The sequence below is a fragment of the Danio aesculapii genome, chromosome 23 (genome assembly GCF_903798145.1).
Source record: "Danio aesculapii chromosome 23, fDanAes4.1, whole genome shotgun sequence".
NCBI lineage: Eukaryota > Metazoa > Chordata > Actinopteri > Cypriniformes > Danionidae > Danio > Danio aesculapii.
In genome coordinates this window covers 300883-322791 of record NC_079457.1, presented here as the reverse complement: position 1 = coordinate 322791, position 21909 = coordinate 300883, and the positions used below count along the sequence as shown (strand labels likewise).

The following is a 21909-nucleotide window of genomic DNA, read 5'->3' as shown; positions in this document are numbered from 1 at the left end:
TATATTAGGTGACGATGTCTGAGGGGGTCAAAATTGTACACAGTTTGCTTATTAATATATATATATATATTTTTCAAATTTAGTTTCATCAGAATTGTGATTTATTTCATTATCAGTTGTATTTAAAGTAAACTGCTGAATGAAAAGTGTATGTGTGAAATTAGAAATTGTAAATACTTAATAATAAATACTTTTGACACATTATTTAAAACATGTGCTTGAGAAATTGCTATTAACATTTTTTTGGCAGGGCAAGTAAAAACCTGAACCACAGGCCTTATCGGGCCAGTAGAAAAACCCCTTAGTGTTGAACCTTGAACTGTAGAATCAGCACATCAGATTAAGTCAAGTGTTTGGCACAAACAAACACACACACACACACTCATACACACACACAGAACTCTAAACTGGTATAAATGAATCCTAACATGTTGAACGTTAAATTCCCTGCTTAATATTATTAGTTTATCCTAAACTCTTGTTAAAAATACTGTCAAGTGTTGTTGTTGTTTTGAACACTGCTACTGTCATCTGTCTTTATATGTTTTGTTAATTGTGAACATCAGAAATTCTCCGGCAATACTGTGGAACATTTATCCTGCTAATAAAGCAAGTTTAAACTGGACTGAATGCTTCAAAATCACTACTGTAGTATTCACTGTAGTATATTTACTGTAGTATTCACTGTAGTATATTTACTGTAGAATTCACTGTAGTATATTTACTGTAGTATTCACTGTAGTATATTTACTGTAGTATTCACTGTAGTATATTTACTGTAGAATTCACTGTAGTATATTTACTGTAGTATTCACTGTAGTATATTTACTGTAGTATTCACTGTAGTATATTTACTGTAGAATTCACTGTAGTATATTTACTGTAGTATTCACTGTAGTATATTTACTGTAGTATTCACTGTAGTATATTTACTGTAGTATTCACTGTAGTATATTTACTGTAGAATTCACTGTAGTATATTTACTGTAGTATTCACTGTAGTATATCTACTGTAGAATTCACTGTAGTATATCTACTGTAGTACTCACTGTAGTATATTTACTGTAGTATATTTACTGTAGTATTCACTGTAGTATTCACTGTAGTATATTTACTGTAGTATTCACTGTAGTATATTTACTGTAGTATTCACTGTAGTATATCTACTGTAGAATTCACTGTAGTATATTTACTGTAGTATTCACTGTAGTATTCACTGTAGTATATTTACTGTAGTATTCACTGTAGTATATTTACTGTAGTATTCACTGTAGTATATTTACTGTAGTATTCACTGTAGTATATTTACTGTAGAATTCACTGTAGTATATCTACTGTAGAATTCACTGTAGTATATCTACTGTAGTACTCACTGTAGTATATTTACTGTAGTATATTTACTGTAGTATTCACTGTAGTATTCACTGTAGTATATTTACTGTAGTATTCACTGTAGTATATCTACTGTAGAATTCACTGTAGTATATCTACTGTAGTACTCACTGTAGTATATTTACTGTAGTATATTTACTGTAGTATTCACTGTAGTATTCACTGTAGTATATTTACTGTAGTATTCACTGTAGTATATTTACTGTAGTATTCACTGTAGTATATCTACTGTAGAATTCACTGTAGTATATTTACTGTAGTATTCACTGTAGTATTCACTGTAGTATATTTACTGTAGTATTCACTGTAGTATATTTACTGTAGTATTCACTGTAGTATATTTACTGTAGTATTCACTGTAGTATTCACTGTAGTATATTTACTGTAGTATTCACTGTAGTATATTTACTGTAGTATTCACTGTAGTATATTTACTGTAGTATTCACTGTAGTATTCACTGTAGTATATTTACTGTAGTATTCACTGTAGTATATCTACTGTAGAATTCACTGTAGTATATCTACTGTAGTACTCACTGTAGTATATTTACTGTAGTATATTTACTGTAGTATTCACTGTAGTATATTTACTGTAGTATTCACTGTAGTATATTTACTGTAGTATTCACTGTAGTATGTTTACTGTAGTATTCACTGTGTATTCACTGTAGTATATTTACTGTAGTATTCACGGTAGTATATTTACGTAGTATTCACTGTAGTTATGTTTACTGTTGTGTTTACTGTAGTATCACTGTGTATATTTACTGTAGTATTCACTATAGTATATTTACTGTAGTATTCATTGTAGTATTCACTGTAGTATATCTACTGTAGTATTCACTGTAGTATATTTACTGTAGTATTCACTGTAGTATATTTACTGTAGTATTCACTGTAGTATATTTACTGTAGTATTCACTGTAGTATATCTACTGTAGTATTCACTGTAAGTATATCTACTGTAGAATTCACTGTAGTATATCTACTGTAGAGTACTCACTGTAGTATATTTACTGTAGTATTCACTGTAGTATTCACTGTAGTATATTTACTGTAAGTAATTCACTGTAGTATATTTACTGTAGTATTCACTGTAGTATGTTTACTGTAGTATTCACTGTAGTATTCACTGTAGTATATTTACTGTAGTATTCACTGTAGTATATTTACTGTAGTATTCACTGTAGTATGTTTACTGTTGTGTTTACTGTAGTATTCACTGTAGTATATTTACTGTAGTATTCACTATAGTATATTTACTGTAGTATTCATTGTAGTATTCACTGTAGTATATCTACTGTAGTATTTACTGTAGTATTCACTGTAGTATATTTACTGTAGTATTCACTGTAGCATGTTTACTGTAGTATTCACTATAGTATATTTACTGTAGTATTCATTGTAGTATTCACTGTAGTATATCTACTGTAGTATTCACTGTAGTATATTTACTGTAGTATTCACTGTAGTATATTTACTGTAGTATTCACTGTAGCATGTTTACTGTAGTATTCACTGTAGTATGTTTACTGTAGTATATTTACTGTAGTATATTTACTGTAGTGTGAGTAGTAACAGTGGTGTAGCCTACCTCCGACCTGCGGCTCGGCGCTCCGGGTCTGGTGATGAGCGCCGTGTTCCCGCACACCACCGCCGTGTCCTCCACGAACACGCAGTCCGGCAGCTCCTCATCAGCGGGCAGCATCAGCACCTGCAGCCCGAGCCGGTCCCTCAGCACGGACACATAGTGCTCAAACTCCCGCTGCACCCCGAGCGGATCCACCGGGGACTCGTTATCGGTGCGCAGCGCGGCTGTGCTCAGGGACGCGGGCATCGCGCGCATGACCGCGTGCGTGTATCTGCCGAAGTCGGACATCGCTGCCGTTGATTTGTGTGTTTGTTTCCGTTTGTTTTTCTTCTGCGTTGTGTTTCCGCACGCGCGCTGCTCCAGCTCCACACAGGCGAAAACAACGCGTTAGTGACGTCACTGACGCGCCCGACGCGACGCGAGCCAATGCGGAGGACGCCTAGATCTGCTTCTGTTGGAAAAGTTTACCATAGTGAAAGTAGCGCGTGGCGGTTATCAGCCTTTACTCGTCAGAGTTGAAGCTTTGCTGTGTTAACATGAGCTGCTGCTGCTGCTTCAGGAGATGAGTAGACGCTCATAAAACACTGTTTAATGAGTAATTGAATTAAAATAATCTAAACACGCACGTGATCGAGCTGTTAGTGTCGAAGATGAGTGTGTGAGAGCAGCTGTGGCGACTTTACACCTTTATTTACTATTACTGTCATTTAGACTACACTTAACAGCTATTCTGACTATTCTAGACTGCTGTCAATGAGTGTGTGTGTGCGCGTGCGCATCTGTCTGTGTGTGTGTGTGTGTGCACGTGTGTGTATCTATGTATTTGTGTTAGTTTAAATGCGTGTCTGTCTGTTTATGTGTGTGTACCTATATGTGCGTGTGTGTGTGTGTGTGTGTGTGTGTGCGCATATATGTATGTGTGTGTGTATGTCTGTCTGTGTGCATGTGCGTGTGTTTGTGTGTGTGCCTGTGCACATGTATGTGTGCCTGTGCATGTACGTGTATGTCTGCGTCTGTCTGTGTGTGTGTGTGTCTGGCTGTGCACTTGTGTGTGTGTGCGTGTGTGTGTGTGTGTGTGTGTCTGCACATGTGCTTGCGCATCTATGTGTGTGCGCGCATCTGTCTATGTGTGTGTATCTATTTAATAATGTGTGTGTGTGTGTGTGTGTCTGTTTATGTGTGTGTACCTATGTATGTGTGTGTTTGTTTGCATGTGTGTCTGCATATATATGCGTGTGTGTGTGTAAGTCTGCACGTGTGCTTGCGCATTTATGTGTGTGTGCATCTGTCTGTGTGTGCGCATCTGTCTGTGTGTGTGTATGTCTGTCTGTGCACGTGTGTTTGTGTCTGTTTATGTGTGTGTACCTATGTATGTGTGTGTTTGTTTGCATGTGTGTGTGCATATATATGTGTGTGTATGTGTGTGTGTCTGTGCACATCTGTCAGTGTGTGGGTGCGCGCATCTGTCTGTGTGTGTGTAAGTCTGTGCATGTGTGCTTGCGCATCTATGTGTGTGCGCATCTGTCTATATGTGGGTGTGTGTGTATGTATGTCTGTGCACGTGTGTGTTTGTGTCTGTTTATGTATGTGTACCTATGTATGTGTGTGTTTGTTTGCATGTGTGTGTGTGTGCATATGTGTGTGTGTGTGTGTGTGTGTGTGTGCGTGTGTGTGTGTGTGTTTCTGTGCACGTGTATGTATGTGTGCGCATCTGTCTGTGTGTGTCTGTGTGTGTGTGTCTGTGCGTGCTCATCTGTCTGTGTGTGTGTGTATGTCTGTCTGTGCGCATGTATGTCTGTGTCTGTCTGAGCATGTGTGTGTACCTATGTATGTGTATTTGCATGTGTGTGTGTCTGTGCACATCTGTAGTTGTGTGTGTTTGCATGTGTGTGTGCGTGTGTGTGTGTGTGTGTGTGTGTGTGTGTGTGTCTGGAATTCCTCTCCACATTCCTCAGTCTCTCCATCTCTCGGCTGGACTCTTTCCTCCAGAACATTCCTGCACCCCTGAGCTGAGCTGAGCTGAGCTGTGTCCGTCTCTTCTTCCTCCAGATCCACTCAATTATCCCCACATTCCTGGAGCTGCACATTCCTGATCCTCATCCCTCCCGCAGCGCAGCGCAGCACAGCACACATCCATCCCACACACACACACCCACACACACACACACACACACCCACACACACACACGCACGCACACTCACGCACACATACACACACACACACACACACACACACACACACACACACACACACGCACGCACACTCACACACACATACACACACACACGCACGCACACTCACGCACACTCACGCACACGCACACACACACACACACACACACACACACACACTACATATATTAGCCTGTGTCTCCTTCCACCTGTGTTTATGAGCATTTTGGAAACGAGAAGATGCTCAAACATTCTGAAAATGCACATTAAATCTGTATTGAGTAAGATAAACTTGTTTAATCTGATAATAATAAGTTCATATTCACCATCTACACTCCAGCTATTCTCACAGTTTCAGCTTCTAACCCATCAGATTATCAGACATGTTCAGTAATAAACAGCACACGCAGCTTCTCCATTAACTGCACTACAGCGTATTTACAGTACAGTAATGAGTCTATCAGAGTCACACACCTTCACATAACAATAAGGTGGACTTTCTCCAACTAAAGCCACACGGTCGGCCTCAGTTAGCGCAGTTATCACTGTACTGTGGTCATAAACAGGGCTCAAAGATCACTCCTTCATCATCTGGGACTCTCAGTGTTTCCTCCAGAATGCAGACAGTAAACAGCACAGGATGGAGGAGGACGTAATAAACACACTCTCTCTCTCTCTCTCTGTACAGTCACAGGAAACACATCATGCTGGAAATATTCCTCAGTGTGATCCAGAGAACACCGTAAAACTTCCACAGCAGCGGAAAATTCCACTGGGCTGAACACAGGTCTGCTGCTGCTGCTGTTTATTATTGTCCAGCATTACCCTCATACCAAACCTATATGATGTATAACATCCGTCTGGCACTCAAATCACACCCTGGCGACCATTCAAACTCCCTAGCAACCACCTAGCAATCATCATAGCAGTGGGTTTTCTTTCTTTCTTTAGGAATGACCTAGCAACCACATAGAAAACCTTAACAACACTCTAGTAACCAGCCACCAAATATTGTTGGACCACTACAGCAAGCTTTCTAACATTCAGAGCTCATCACACACATCCTAGCAATAGCTTAGTAACCACCCAGCCCACCTTAACAACACCCCAGTAACCGAGCAACCACCCAGAACACATTAGCAACACCTTAGTTACCAATCAGATCCCTCTATCATTACAGAAGCAACCTTTCTGAGGTTTCAGAACATGTTAAGAACAACCTAGCAACAGTCTTGTAACTATGCAAATCACCCAAAGAATGGCGTTGTAACCACCCAGAACACCTTAACAACAACCTTGTAACCGGTCATAACACCAACACTACACCACTAAGCTTTCTAAGATTTCAGAACCCTTTAGCAACAACCTAGCAACAGTCCAGTAACTACCCAAAACACCCAAGCAACAGCTTAGTAAGCACCAAAAACACCTTAACTACACCCTAGTAACCACCCAATTACTACCACTGCTACAGCAAGCTTTCAGAATTTTAGATTTCAGAACTAACACCTTATAACTACCTAGCAACAGATTAATAACAACCCAAAACACCCTAACAACAGCTAGGTAACCACCCAGAACACCTTAACAACACCTCAGTAACCGCCAAAAAACACTCTAGCATTACAACAGCTAGCTTTCTAAAATTTCAGTACCATTTAGCAACATCCTAGCAACCCAGAACACCTTAGAGACACCTTAGTTATCACTGAGATCACTCCATCTTTACAGCAGCAAGCTTTGAGGTTTCCGAACACGTTAAAAACATCCTAGCAACAGCTTAGTAACCAAAAACACTCTAGCATTACAACAGCTAGCTTTCTAACAATTTAGTACCCTTTAGCAACAACCTAGCAACCACCCAGAACACCTTAGAGACACCCTAGTTACCACTTTAAGCACTCCAGCATTATAGCCGCAAGCTTTCAGAAGTTTCATGTTACCGACAACCTAACAACGGCCCATTACCTACACGAAACATCCTAGCAACTGCTTAGTAACATTAATACTGCTAAGCACCCTAACAACACCCTAGTAACCACGCAAATCCCTCTACCATTACAGCAGTAAGTTTTCCAAGATTTCCAAACCCTTCAGCAACACCCTAGTGACTACCCAAAATACCATAGCAATAGCATAGTAACCACACAGAACACCTTACCAACCCTTTGGTAACCACTCAAAACACTAGCATTATTGCAGCAAGCTTTCAAAGGTTTCAGAATCCTTTAGCAACAAGCTAGTAACTACCACAACAACTGAGCAACCAGCTAGAACACCCTAACGACACCCTAGTAACCACCCAAGATACTTTAGTATTGTAGCAAAAACAGAGTATGCTTTCTTTTGTGTTCATAAAGGTTTGAACCGAGCTAAGGGAGGGTAAATGATGACAGAATTTCCAGATATTTGGACTCGAATCAAGTGAAAATCTCTGAGTAAGAAAGGCATTATTTACAGTGCGGTCTGAGGAGCTTTACGTAATGGAGAAATATGGCTGCGTCCCAAATCCCTGCTCTCCTTCAGGGGGGTGAAGAGTTTCAGCCACTGAGTCATGCGTTCGTAATCAACATCCAACATCCCTGGAAGAAAAAAAGTGAAGCCTGTGGAAAATATTATGTTTGCCATTACAACATGGCGGACCCAGATGAGGAGCGCTGTTGTAATGGTTGCTGGATGTGTAATTCCAGAGTAGCGGAGTGAGGGGTGACTGCAGGGAGCACAATGACAGCACTGTTCCCTAAAGCTCTGGATAGCAGCACTGCAGCAGATGTACACCCTTCAGGAGCTTACTAACTCACTGTGTGCACCCTACGCTACGCTTGACCTCACTCACTCGCTCAGTGTTGACTATTGAGAAAACAACAACTCAAAGTCCACCTAGAAACAGGGCAGCTGTTTTTCAGACACTCTGGCATTATAGGAACATTCACTTTCCAGTCTTTGAGGACCATTTAGCAGCCGCCTGGCAATGGCCTGGTGACTACGATGAATGCCTTAACATCGTAGAACCATTTAACAACCATTTAGCGACAATCTAGCAACTTCAAACCACCCTAACAACAGCCTAGTAACCACCAAAGTACCCTAGCAGAGAATATTCCAGCCCATCCGTACCCCAGCAACCATTAGCAACACCCAGTGAACACCCAGAACAACCTAAGAACAGCCTAGCAGCCCTATACCATCCTATCGATAGCCTAGTAACCACTCAAACCACCCTAGTAACCTCATTCTACCCTAATAACACAGCAACCACCAGAACAATCACCAACAACACCCTATCAATGGTCTAGCAACCCACTTCCACCCTAACAACCACCCACAACACCTTATCGATGATCCAGCAACCCACTCCCACCCTAGCAACCACCAACAACACCCTATCAATGATCCAGCAACCCACTTCTACCCTAGCAACCACTAACAACACCCTATCAATGGTTGAGCAACCCACTTCCACCCTAGCAACCACCCACAACACCCTATAGATGATTCAGCAACCAACTTCCACCTTAGCAACCACCCACACCCTATCAATGAACCAGCAACCCACTTCCACCCTAGCAACCACCAACACCTTATCAATGAAACAGCAACCCACTTCCAACCTAGCAACCACCAACACCTTATCAATGATCCAGCAACCCACTTCCACCCTAGCAACCATCCACAACACCCTATCAGTGACCCAGCAACCCACTTCCACCCCGTACAACCACTCACAACACCCTATCAATGACGCAGCAACCCATTTCCACCCTAGCAACCACCCACAACACCCTATCAATGGTTGATCAACGCACTTCCACCCTAGCAACCACCCACAACATCCTATTAATGGTCTATCAACCCACTTCCACCCTAACAATCATCCTTAACACCCTATCAATGGTCTTGCAACCCACTTCTACCCTAGCAACCACCTACAACACAATATCAATGATCTAGCAACATATTTCCACCCTAGCAACCACCCACAACACCCTATCAATGGTTAATCAACCCATTTCCACCCTAACAACCACCCACAATACCCTATCAATGGTTGATCAACCCACTTCCACCCTAGCAACCACCCACAACATCCTATCAATGGTCTAGCAACCCACTTCCACCCTAACAATCATCCTTAACACCTTATCAATGGTCTAGCAACCCACTTCCACCCTAGCAACCACTGACAACATCCTATCAATGGTCTAGAACCCACTTCCACCCTAGCAACCACCCACAACACCCTATCACTAGTTGATCAACCCACTTCTACCGTAGCAACCACCTAGTAACCTCTCAAAACTCCCTATCAATGATCTAGCAACCTACTTCCAACCTAGCAACCACTCACAATACAATATCAATGATCTAGCAACACACTTTCACCCTAGCAACCACCAACAAACCCATATTAATGGTCTAGTAAGCCTTTTCCAACCTACCACCCACCCAAAACACCCTATCAATGATCTAGCAACACACTTTCACCCTAGCAACCACCTACAACAGCCTATTCAAGGTCTAATAACCCAATTTCACCCAAGCAACCACCAACAACACCCTATCAATGCTCTAGAATCCCAATATGTTTCTTAAAGAAAACTCAGGCCAGTTGTCTCGCACCACATTCCAGCACAGCAGTGTCAAGTTTGTTTGGGTTTAGATGATGAAAGAAACCAATAAAGCATCAAAGTTCAGCCTCTAACTGAGTGCTGGTAAACCAAATGAATCATTTAAAATACAACACTATTTTCCAATAAACCAAAGAAACAATCGATGGTATTTTCTGGCAGAGGCAGCTCTGCTTGGCCATCACCGCTCAGGACAGTCACCCACCGGCCCTCAGGAATGTCTGCATTCTTCTGCGGCCATCAGCCAATCAGATTTATCATGATGTCATTTTCCACACCTCAGGTGATTGGCTAATGCACATGAACTAATATGGCTGCACACTTCCTAAAATGCATGCATCAGCTGTTGGGCAACACATCACATCCCACAGCGTGTTCAACAGCAAACAGCAGGAGCGGCTTTAAAAGACAGAGCAGGAAATCCAAGAGTGACCACAATGATGTACAGGATTAGAGAAACACGTCACATCTACATCTGGAGGTCTACACTGCAAAACTTACAGCTTTTGTCTTGTTTCAGAATCTCTAAATATGATTCCATCAAGAAGCATTCAACATCTGTTAATGAACGATGTCTGTGTTTTGGGTTTATTTGCGGTGGTGAATTGCATGTTGATCTCTGCTCTGTCCACTTCTGATGCGGAAAATTCAGCTCTACAGTTTAACAAAGTGATGATATTGACATTTTAGTACTTTGAGATAATATCTAGAGAAATGAGTCTGTAAAATAACAGAAAATGTGCTGCAGTTTATTATACACTCACTGGCCACTTTATTAGGTACACCTCACTAGTACCGGGTCGGACCCCCTTTTGCCTTCAGAACTGTCTTAATCCTTGGTGGCGTAGATTCAACAAGCTACTGGAAATATTCCTCAGAGATTTTGCTCCATATTGACATGATAGCATCACACAGTTGCTGCAGATTTGTCGGCTGCACATCCATGATGCCAATCTCCCGTTCCACCACATCCCAAAGGTGCTCTATTGGATTGAGCTCTGGTGACTGTGGAGGCCATTTGAGTACAGTGAACTCATTGTCATGTTCAAGAAACCAGTCTGAGATGATTGGTGCTTTATGACATGGTGCGTTATCCTGCTGGAAGTAGCCATCAGAAGATGGAGACACTGTGCTCATAAAGGGATGGACATGGTCAACAACAATACTCAAGTAGGCTGTGGTGTTGACACCATGCTCAATTGGTACTAATGGACCCAAAGAAAATCTCCCCCACACCATTACACCACCACCACCAGCCTGAACCGCTGATACAAGGCAGGATGGATAAAAGGAATGTGGCAGCAGAAATGGAGACCAGGAAACGTTTCTCCAATCTTCTATTGTCCAGTTTTGGTGAACCTGTGTGAATTGTAGCCAGTCTGGCCATTCTCCTCTGACCTCTGATCATCAACAAGGCATTTGCGCCCACAGAACTGCCGCTCACTGGATATTTCCTCTTTGTCGGACCATTCTCTGTAAACCCTAGAGATGGTTGTGCGTGAAAATCCCAGTAGATCAGCAGTTTCTGAAATACTCAGAGCAGCCCGTCTGGCACCAACAACCATGCCATGTTCAAAGTCTCTTAAATCCCCTTTCTTCCCCATTCTGATGCTCGCTTTGACCTGCAGCAGATCCTCTTGACCATGTCTACATGCTAAATGCAGTGAGCTGCTGCCATGTGATTGGCTGATTAGACATTAGTGTTAACGAGCAGTTGGACAGGTGTACCTAATAAAGTGGCCGCTGAGTGTAGAACATCAACCCAGACCATATAGCACTGCAAACTATCACACATGTTCAGAAAAGACACTTTAAGACACTTTTACTGGTTTAAAGTTGTTGGAGGGTCAAGATCCTATAATGCAATTCACAAGCAGAAATAAACAGGGAAAAATAAAAACATCAACCCCAAAATGTGGAAAACTGCTAATTTATGAACATATTTTACAGTAAAGTTTAGAAATGAGTCCAAATGAAGTGAGCTTTTCTTTAAAGCAAGCTAAATAACCTGTCATAATGTTGTTTTTATTTTGATTTAAGATTATTTCCCTTCCCCTCATCGTCAGATTATTCTGATTGCTTTAATTAAACTCACCCAATTTTGACTCATTATTTCTGAAAACACCACACGTTGTCCTTGTCTAGAAAACACTTCTTGATTTTAATATCTTTAAATATTTAGACTAAAAACAAGACAAAAACACTCTTTTCTGCAGCGTAGCAGATGTTTATATTATATACACATCATTTAGTAAGCGCTTCCTCTCAGATAAATGTCAGTTCAGTCACACAGAACAGGACATCACCATCTAGTGTCGCAATCTGGGAAAATAATAATCATAAAACCACTGAAACCACAAGCTGGAGAATGAGCAGATCAGAGGAGGCAGTTCACAACACAAACCCTGGAGGATCAGAAGAAAACAGCACACAACACACTGCAGAATAGACCTTTCTCAGAGCTTTACTCTTGCTGCTAAATATCTAAAAGCTCCTAAATCAGTCAGCATTTTCTAGACAATCACAAAATATTAGTGTTGTTTTCAGAAATAATGAGTCAAAATGAGGAGAGTTTCTCATTAAAACAAGCAGAATAATAAAAATAAAGTGAAATAAGCTTGTTTTCACTTAGAAATGATATTATTCTGCTGGTTTTAAGGAGAAACTCACTTAATTTTGACTCATTATTTCTGAAAACAACACTAATATTTTCTTGTTGTCAATAAAATGCTTGTTGATTGAAGTCTTTTCAGATGTAAGAAGCAGAAACAACAGCAAATCTCTAAATAAGAGCAGTGTGGCCTCATGATGTTTCATGCAAACTCTAGAGACTGAATAATAAACCTTACCTGAGTAAAGTCCAGACGCTTCTGCTGCTGTCTGCGAGTCTGTGGACAGAATTATTATTCAGAAATATTGCACATTCCCTCGCTCTCACTCTCAGAATGCAGATCCAAAACCTCCTAATCTCTGACTGAGGAATTCCACTGATTTGGGGAACACTTCACTTTAATATTGTTTTATAATGCATCTTATGTCAAAGGAATGGGATGCATTCATGATTTTCTCTCTCTCTCTCTTGCTGTGTGATGGACAGAATGCATGAATATTAAATTAGCGGCAGGAATGTCCTCCGTGGAGAGCATATTTAGGGATCCTTTAAGCTGTCAGGAATGCTTTGTGGTTGGATAACTCCGGCAGTAATGTTAATAATGCAGGCTCCTGCCCAGACCAAATATGGTAATATTGTTACGTCTGGAGTCACATCTGGAAGCACTCGGAGAGAGGTTGAGTCAAGAGAGAGGAGCGAGAGCGGACAAAAATAGACGCCGTAAAGTTTGACTTCTGAGCAGTGCATTCTGGGAGTTTTTTTTAGACATATGTGAACTCTAAATGCAATAGTGTGAACGTGTGGAGATTTAAAGAGACAGCTCAGCACAAACAAAATCAAGATTTACACACTATTTACTCACCTTCGAGAGTTTTCAAACAAGAGTTTCTTCTGTTGAACACAAAAGAAGATATTTTGAAGAATGCTGAAGACCAGTAACTATTCACTTACAGTATTTGTTTTGTACTGGTTTTCAGCATTCTTCTTCAATAAAGGGGAGTTACATTGTTTTGTTATGAGAAATCGTGAACAGAAAAGAAGATATTTTGAAGAATGTTGGAAACTGGTAACCATAAATTTGTATAATAGGAAAAACTAATACAGTGGAAGTCAATGGTTACCGGTTTTCAGCATTCTTCAATAAGGGTGAGTTTATTTGTTTTGTTGTGAGAATTCGTGAACAGAAAAGAAGATATTTCAAAGAATGTTGGAAACCAGTAACCATACACTGTATTTGTTTTTCCTACTATACAAGTGTAAGTCAGTGGTTATCGTTTTACAGCATTCTTCAATAAGGGTGAGTAAATGATGACAGAATTGAAACCTTCTGGGTGAATTTACCCTTTAACTTGTTACAAAAAGTTGTTTTGTTGTGAGAAATCGTATATATTGATATACCATAATAACATCAATTAGAAATTAGTCAAATTTTAATATATTAATTAAAACAAATATGATTTTGTTTCTTAAAGGGACAGTTCATCCTCCAAAAATGAAGATTTACACACTATTTACTCACCTCCAAGTGTTTTCAAACATGATTTTCTTTCTTCTGTTGATTATAAAAGAAGATATTTTGAAGAATGTTGGAAACCAGTAGCCATTGACCTACACAGTATTTGTTTTTCCTACTATGGAAGTCAATGGTTACCGGTTTTCAGCATTCTTTAATAACGGGGAGTTACAAACATTGTTTAGTTGTTAGAGAAACTATAAAATAAACTAACGTATATATTGATATAAAATATAGAAATCAATTACAAATTAATAAAACAAATAGTATTTTCTTCTTAAAGAGACACAAAATGAAGACTCATTCACTCAAGATTCACTCTCCCTCAAGTGTTTTCAAACATTTATGAGTTTCTCTCTTCTGTTGAACTCAATATTTTGAAGAATGCTGGAAACCGGTAACCATTGACTTCCATAGTCGTAAAAGCAAATACTGTGCAAGTCAATGGTTACCGGATTTCAGTGTTCTTCAATAAAAGTGAGTTACAAAAAATTGTTGTTTTGTTGTGAGAAATCGTGAACACAAAAGAAGATATTTTGAAGAATGCTGGTAACCAGTAACCACTGACTTACAGTTTAATTTTTCCTATTATGAAAGTCAATGGTTACCGATTTTCAACATTCTTCAATAAGAGTGAGTAAATGCTGACATAATTTTAGTTTTTTGGGTGAACCATCCCTTAAACTTGTTACACAAAGTTAAAAAATCATGAAATAAACCAAAATATATATTGATATAAAATATAGAAATTACTTAGAAATGAATAAAATAAATAGGATTTCTGTCTTAAAGAGACAGTACACCCCCCTCCGCCCCCCACCCCCAAAAAATGCATTTACGCCTTCAAGTATTTTCAAATCTGTCTGTTTCTTTCTTATGTTGAACATAAAAGAACATATTTTGAAGAATGCTGGAAACCAGTAACCATTGACTTCTATAGTAAGAAAAACAAGTACTGTGTAAGTCAATGGTTACCCTTATTGAAACGGTGAGTTACAAAAAGATGTTGTGTTGTGAGAAATCGTGAAATCAACCAATGTATAAATTGATTTAAAATATAGAAAATAATTAGAAATTAATCAAATAAATAGGATTTTTTTTTTCTTAAAGGCACAGCTCACCCACAAAAATAAAGCTTTACACACCGTTTACTCGAATTGAGTAGGCTAAATTGTCCATAGTGTATGTGTGTGTGAATGAGTGTGTTTGGAAGGGCGGCTGGAAGGGCATCCGCTACATAAAACAATGCTGGATAAGTTGGCGGTTCATTCCGCTGTGGTGACCCCAGATTAATAAAGGGACTAAGCTGAAAAGAAAATGAATGAATGACACAATTTACTCGCCTTCAAGTCAAAAAGTCTTCAAAAGAAGATATTTTAAAGAATGTTGGAAACCTGTAACCAATGACTTCCATAGTAGGTCAAACAAGTATGAAAGTCAATGTTAGCGATTTCTAACATTTTTCTAAATATCTTATTTTGTGTTCAACAGATGATTTATAAAGTTGTTGATGACGATATAATTGTTATTTTTGGATGAATTATCGGTTTATTAGTTGAGTTGGATGTGTGAATCCTGTGCATTATTAATTTATGGTTGCGGTGCTGGGAATGAATCGTCATAACTCCATTAATAGACCCCCGGGGGCCAACACACATATTTCAGTGGCGACTAATAATCTTTTTACATGACGTTACACAAAATAAAGCAGGTTAGTAAGCTAGATGGTGAAATAATATCTAAAATTAACCTCTAAAATAACACACACACACATATATAGGCCTACTGTATAGGTTAAATATAACTGTTTACTATAATTAACTACATCTCTTTACTTTATATGCAGTATAATGAGCTATATATACAGTATAATGAGCTATATATACAGTATTATAAGCTACACTTGAGTATAGTTGAGTCTGTTTACTATTTTAACTAATTCTCTTTATTTTGATAATAGTTTCACGGATTTAACTTTACACAAATGTAAAAAGGAAACGTGGAGAGCAGAGATGCAGAGGAGGGCGGGGGGCGACCGTAAAAAATGTGTTCAGTGAGAGGGGAAAATTCATTTAGGAAAGAGAGAGAAGAAAAGAGAGAAAAAAAGACGGAAAGTGAGACAGGGTGGTGCTTAGCGAGGATGGAAAACGCGCCAAGAAACATTCCGCGCATATCTTCGGGACAGTTCAGCGCGGTGACGTCAGGGCGCCGCTGGCCTATAAAGCCGCCGCGGAGCGCGCCTCCGGAGCAGAGCAGCGCCTTCAGACGCGCGGGAAAACAAACGGACGCTCCTCAGACTAAAACAGGACTTAAAAACGACGGAATTTTGCTTAAAATCAGCGAGCTGACAAACACAGAAGCGAAGATGTTTGCTTGGGCTATTATCGTCATCTTTATTGCACACTTTAATGTGGTGAGTACTGTTTTCTATATAAGATGTTTACTTCACCCACACATGAACATTCAGTGCTTAAAAACCTGACTGAGTTTCTGTTCAACACTGAAGAGCAGATTTCATTACATATTACTGTCACAGTGTCTGTTATTCCTGCTATAGAAGTGAATGGTTTTCAGTATTCTTTCAAATATATTCTCTTAGTGTTTAACAGAGACGTAAAAAGGTTAAAAACAAGTCAATGAGGGTAAATAGTGAGTAATTCTTCAGTGTTTGGTGAACTCTCTCTTTCAATGGTTAATTATAGTCAACATTTGAAGTGGATCAAAACATTTAATCTTAAGAAAGTCTTCAGAAAACTATTGAAAAACTACTATTGTCTTACGAAAACTTTATCTTGATTCTACTGAAATGTGAATACTGTATTTAGGGGGCATTCACATCAGTATTTCAGGACTTTAAATGCTCTAAAGTAGAGTTTTTTGTCTTGTTTCTAGTCCAAATATCTAAAAACTCTTAAATCAAGAAGCATTTTCTAGACAAGCACAAAATATTGTGGTGTTTTCAGAAAAAAATGGGTTAAAACTCTACTTTTGAGTCATTATTTCTTGGAAACAAAACATTGTCTTCAAATGCTCCTTGATTGAATAATCTTTAGACTAGTAATGAGACTATAACTCCAACTAAGAAAAGCATTCAGTCAACTTTATTTTAATGCACAATTCATGCTATTAACAAACCATTAACTTAGACTTTCAGCTCAATCTACTTAATTAGCTGCTCATTAATAGTTAGTAAGCTAGTGTTGGCTTTAGGTATTATGGATGTAAATTACGATTATACCTCATATGTGGTGATAAAAAGTTAATATCTTAATTATAGGCAGTTAATAAGCCAGTGCACTGAAAAAAACTATTACTTAGAGTCATTTTGTCTTGAATTTAGTTAAAATATCTAAAACGTCTTAAATCAGTCAGCATTTTCTAGACAAAATAAAGTCTTGTTTTCAGAAATAATGAGTCAAAATAAAGAGAGTTTTTCTTTAAAACAGGCAAATCTGACAATGGGGTGGTGAAATAGTATGGTTTTCCCCTTTGGCAGAAGATTATTTAGCTTACCCTATTGGCAGATTATTACATTTTCCTCAATTTTGACTGAAAACATGAAGATTTCTTCAACACATTTCTAATCATAACAGTGTTAATAACTCATCTCTAATAACTGATGTGTTTTCTCTTCACCATGATGACAGTAAATAATATTAGACTAGATATTCTTCAAGACACTAGTATTCAGCTTAAAGTGACATTTAAAGGCTTAACTAGGGTAATTAGGGTAAAGTTAGGGTAATTAGGCAAGTCATTGTATAACAGTGGTTTATTCTGGAGACAATCCAACACTAATATTGCTGAAGGGGCTAATAATATTGACCTTAAAATGGCTTTAAAACTATTAAAAACTGCTTTTATTCTAGCTGAAATAAAACAAATAAGACTTTCTCCAGAAGAACAAATATTAGAGGAAATACTGTGAGAAATTCCTCAATATCTGGGAGATATCTGAAGGAGAATAAATTCTGAGCTGAGCTGTATATGAGAGTGCTGAATGTATTGATGGTGGTGTTGTTGTTCAGGTGTGTATATAGGTGTTAACTGCATTGATTGTGTTGTTCAGGTGTCCTCCAGCTGCCCGGCGGTGTGCTCCTGTGCTCCGGATGCCCCCCAGTGTCCTCCAGGAGTGGGTCTGCAGCGGGACGCCTGCGGCTGTTGTCTGGTGTGTGCCAGACAGCTGAACGAGGACTGCAGCCGCTCAGAGCCCTGCGACCACAGCAAGGGCCTGGAGTGTAACTATGGGGCCAGCCACGGGGCCGCCAGGGGTATCTGCAGAGGTGTGTTTCTCATTATACACACACACACACATATACATATACACACAATTTAAGTGTGTGTTCTGTCTATATTTATTATGTGTATATATAAATACACACATGCAATGTTTAGTTACAATTAAATACAACTAATGTAAATGATACAAATTATACATACACATTTAAATATTTGTGCCTAATTACCCTAACTTTACCCTAATTACCCTAGTGAAGCCTTTAAATGTCACTTTAAGCTGAATACTAGTGTCTTGAAGAATATCTAGTCTAATATTATGAGCTGTCATCATGATATAGAGAAAATAAATCAGTGATTAGAGATGAGTTATTAACACTATTATGATTAGAGATGTTGGAGAAATCTCTCTGTTAAACAGAATATATTGTATATTTTGGTTTCTATATCACATACACATAATAACATTTATTATTATTTATTTATTCTCTGCCCAGCACTAATTAAAACGCTCTAATTCTTCTGTTCTCAGCTAAATCAGAGGGCCGGCCGTGCGAGTACAGCAGCCGGATCTACCAGAACGGGGAGAGTTTCCAGCCTAACTGTAAGCACCAGTGTACCTGTATGGACGGGGCGGTGGGCTGTGTGCCGCTGTGCCCGCAGGAGCTCTCGCTGCCCGCGCTGGGCTGTGCCAACCCCAGGCTGGTCAAAGTGCCTGGCCGCTGCTGCGAGGAGTGGGTCTGCGATGATGAAGAGCAGGGCGGGAAACTCAGCGAATCGGCCAATAAGATGCCTGGAAATAAAGAAGTGGGCGGAGACTCTGAGAGGGAACTGACCAATAAAAACGAGCTCATCTCTGTCATCATGAACACCGAGCTCAAATCGTTACCTGGTAAGATTCAATTCAAGACACAAACTCTAACACTCTTAAAAAATAAGATTAGATTTCACTTCTCCTATTAGGAGATTATTTTAAGGAAAAACTCACTTAATTTCGACTGATTACTTTAATAAAAATATAAAACAATCAATATTAATTACTTCAAAAACAAAAGGAGATTTAGGGGTAATTATGTATCGGTACTGTTTGGATAAGGGATTCTCTAAAGTATGCAAACCTTAATAATAATGATAATAATAATAATAATAATAATAATAATAAAGCACTTAAAATATAAGTGGGAAAACAGCCTTTATTAAAGGGATAGTTCACTCAAAAATGGAAATTGTCATTATTTACTCACTCTTGTTTCAAACCTTTAGAAGTTTCTTTTGTATGTTGAACACCAGTTACAGGTCTTCAACATTCTTCAAAATATCTTCTTTAGTGCCCAACAAGAAAATAAGTTTCAAGAGAATATTTGAACCACTCGAGTGAGAGTAAATGATGAGTAATTGCGAGATGAATTGTAACTTTTGGGTGAACCGTCTCCTCAACATGTTAATAAACTGATGGAGATGCTGAATCTGATGCTCGTGCTTCTGTATTTTTTAAAATAAGACTTTGCTTATCTTTGCAGCTTTCCGATTGCGTCAGGTGGAGAAGTGCATCGTGCAGACCACCGGCTGGTCCCAGTGCTCTCAGAGCTGCGGTACTGGAATCTCCACCCGAATCACCAATAATAACGCTGAATGCAAACTGATGAAGGAGAGCCGCATCTGTGAGGTCCGGCCCTGCAGCCAGTCTCCACACACCAGCCTGAAGGTACGCTAAACTCAACGTGCATGCAGATTAAAAAAAATGACCCGGAGGAACTTTAGTGCATGAGTTACTCAAGGGAAACAACAGTAAACCTAAAACTAGTGTAGAGTGCTGTCAGGGATGCTATTTAATCAAAGAAATTGATCATAAGCTAAATAAACTGATGCATATTTAACTGACCCGGTGGAGCTTTGTGCATGGGTTATTATTAAGAGAAACTCAACATTTGTTTAGAGTTAGTGTCAGGAATGTAATTTAACTAAAGAAATGAAGCAAAAACTAAATATCTGATTGCACATTTATGTTATAACGTCTTTAACTGACCTGCTTGACCTTGTTGTGCATGAGACATGTTTAAAATCAAGAGAAGAACAACTCTAATGGCATTCCTGACACCATGTGAACTAGTTTAGAGTTTTTCTCTTTATTTTAATGATAACTCGTGCACAAAGAGGTCAACCAGTTCAGTTAAAGGCTTTCTAACCTAAATCTGTAATCGGATTTATTTATTTATTTGGTTAAATTGCATTTCAGACCCAAATCGAAGCAGATTTTGTGTTCTTGAAGAAGGATTTGGTCACTCATTTAAGCCAACTTCTACTGTAAGAAACACTTTGGTTGGAGCATTCTTGACACCAACTCTAAACTGGTTTTAGCCAAAGAATGATCCAACCAAAGTGTTTCTCAGAGTGAAATTTAAGGGCTTAAATTGGTGGCCTGAATATGTTCATGCATATATACAGTCGTCAACATTTGAAGTGGATCAAACCCTTTTTGATTCACTTCAAATGTTGATTCTGTAGAAAATAAACGACTCTAAATCAGAAAAGCACAGCAGAAGTGATGTGCACTTGACTAATCCTGCATGATCTCTGCATTGCTCTGCAGAAAGGAAAGAAATGCAACCGCACCAAGAAGTCTGTGACGCCGGTGAAGTTCTCTTACACCGGCTGCTTCAGCTTGAAGAAGTACCGTCCTCGGTTCTGCGGCTCCTGCGTTGACGGACGCTGCTGCAGCCCCCAGAACACCAAAACCATCCGGGTCAAGTTCCGCTGCCTAGACGGAGAGACCTTCAACAAGAACGTGATGATGATCGAGTCCTGCAAGTGCACAAAGCACTGCCCGCACGCCAGCGAGGCCGGATTCCCCTTCTACAGACTCTACAATGACATCCACAAGTTCACAGACTGAGGAGACACTGACTGAAATGCTTCTCTTACAGTCTCTGATATCCAGAACATCTGTAATCAAGAAGCATTTGATAGACCAGTATGAAATATTGTGCTGTTTTCAGAAATATTGAGTCTAAATAAGGTGAGTTTTTACAGAAAACAAGCTAAATCATCTCACTTCACACTTTAAACGAGATTATTGAGCTTGTTTTAATGGAAAACTTGCTTAATATCTGAAAACATTTCATATTTTGAGTCTTAATTTTCAGATATTTGGACTGGAGACTAAGGCCGTGTCCACATGTACATGAGTATTTTATATAGTTTTAAACAAATCTCCGTCCACATGAATACACACATTGTGCATGTGTGTTAAGGGGAGGATTTACACACCAAATGCGCAGTCAGTTTTCTGAACATTTCAGTTTCAGTGGTGTTTTCATGTGGACGAACAGAAACTGTAGAAAAGAAGTCCGGTTTTGAAAACACCCGTGTGCGTGTGGACGATGCCTTCGTAAGACGAGCTTTTCTTTATGCAGTGTGAGCACCGACCAATAGGCAACCGGCGGGTTCCGTCCGCCGGCCAATCAACTACCATCTCCTGTTGTAACTAGATTCCCACGGAATTACAGCCTTACGATACGGGGACCTTTATCGTGCACTGTTTGCTGAGGTCAGCGTTTCCAGAAAAAACAAACCAACAATGTCTCGCTTCACAATGGAGCGCAATGTGTTTATCGCTTCGTTACGGAGCAACCTGTAAAGATACACTTGTTAATATTTCAGTTCCTGATGTATATCTTGATGACCCAACTGTAGATCTGTGTATATGTGTGTCTGTGTGTGTGTGTATTCCCAGTTTGCACATGCAAAACCTACAAGACTCAAACCT

At 39.3% G+C, this 21909-nt stretch overlaps 2 protein-coding genes across 3 annotated transcripts in view; one reads left to right on the top strand and one right to left on the bottom strand.

The window, feature by feature from the left end:
• The window catches only part of ddah1 (dimethylarginine dimethylaminohydrolase 1), a 60278-nt gene extending 47395 nt beyond the window's left edge, over positions 1–12883 (bottom strand). Inside the window, exon 1 of one of the 2 annotated variants that reach the window (XM_056448699.1) lies at positions 12633–12883. Coding sequence is in view for 1 of the 2 variants with exons in the window: in XM_056448698.1 (XP_056304673.1) it covers positions 2987–3271 (285 nt within the window). In the remaining variant the exon portion in view is untranslated. Of the gene's footprint in view, positions 1–2986; positions 3718–12632 lie in introns of those variants that run through there. The other variant, XM_056448698.1, reaches the window with a different exon arrangement.
• A 3278-nt stretch (positions 12884–16161) lies between these two features.
• Positions 16162–21389, top strand: ccn1 (cellular communication network factor 1). The gene is made up of 5 exons (XM_056449425.1): positions 16162–16320; positions 17977–18190; positions 18676–19035; positions 19664–19848; positions 20734–21389. Exons 1-5 carry the CDS (start codon positions 16273–16275, stop codon positions 21034–21036), a joined length of 1110 nt encoding a protein of 369 aa, XP_056305400.1. The 5' UTR covers positions 16162–16272; the 3' UTR covers positions 21037–21389.
• Positions 21390–21909: the final 520 nt, after the last annotated feature.

Coding starts and splice junctions, on each gene's coding strand:
- ccn1 (XM_056449425.1), top strand. CDS start 16,273: ATGTTTGCTTGGGCTATTATCGTCATCTTTATTGCACACTTTAATGTG. Junction 18,191..18,675: donor CGCCAGGGGTATCTGCAGAG/GTGTGTTTCTCA, acceptor TTCTGTTCTCAG/CTAAATCAGAGGGCCGGCCG. Junction 19,036..19,663: donor CGAGCTCAAATCGTTACCTG/GTAAGATTCAAT, acceptor TTATCTTTGCAG/CTTTCCGATTGCGTCAGGTG.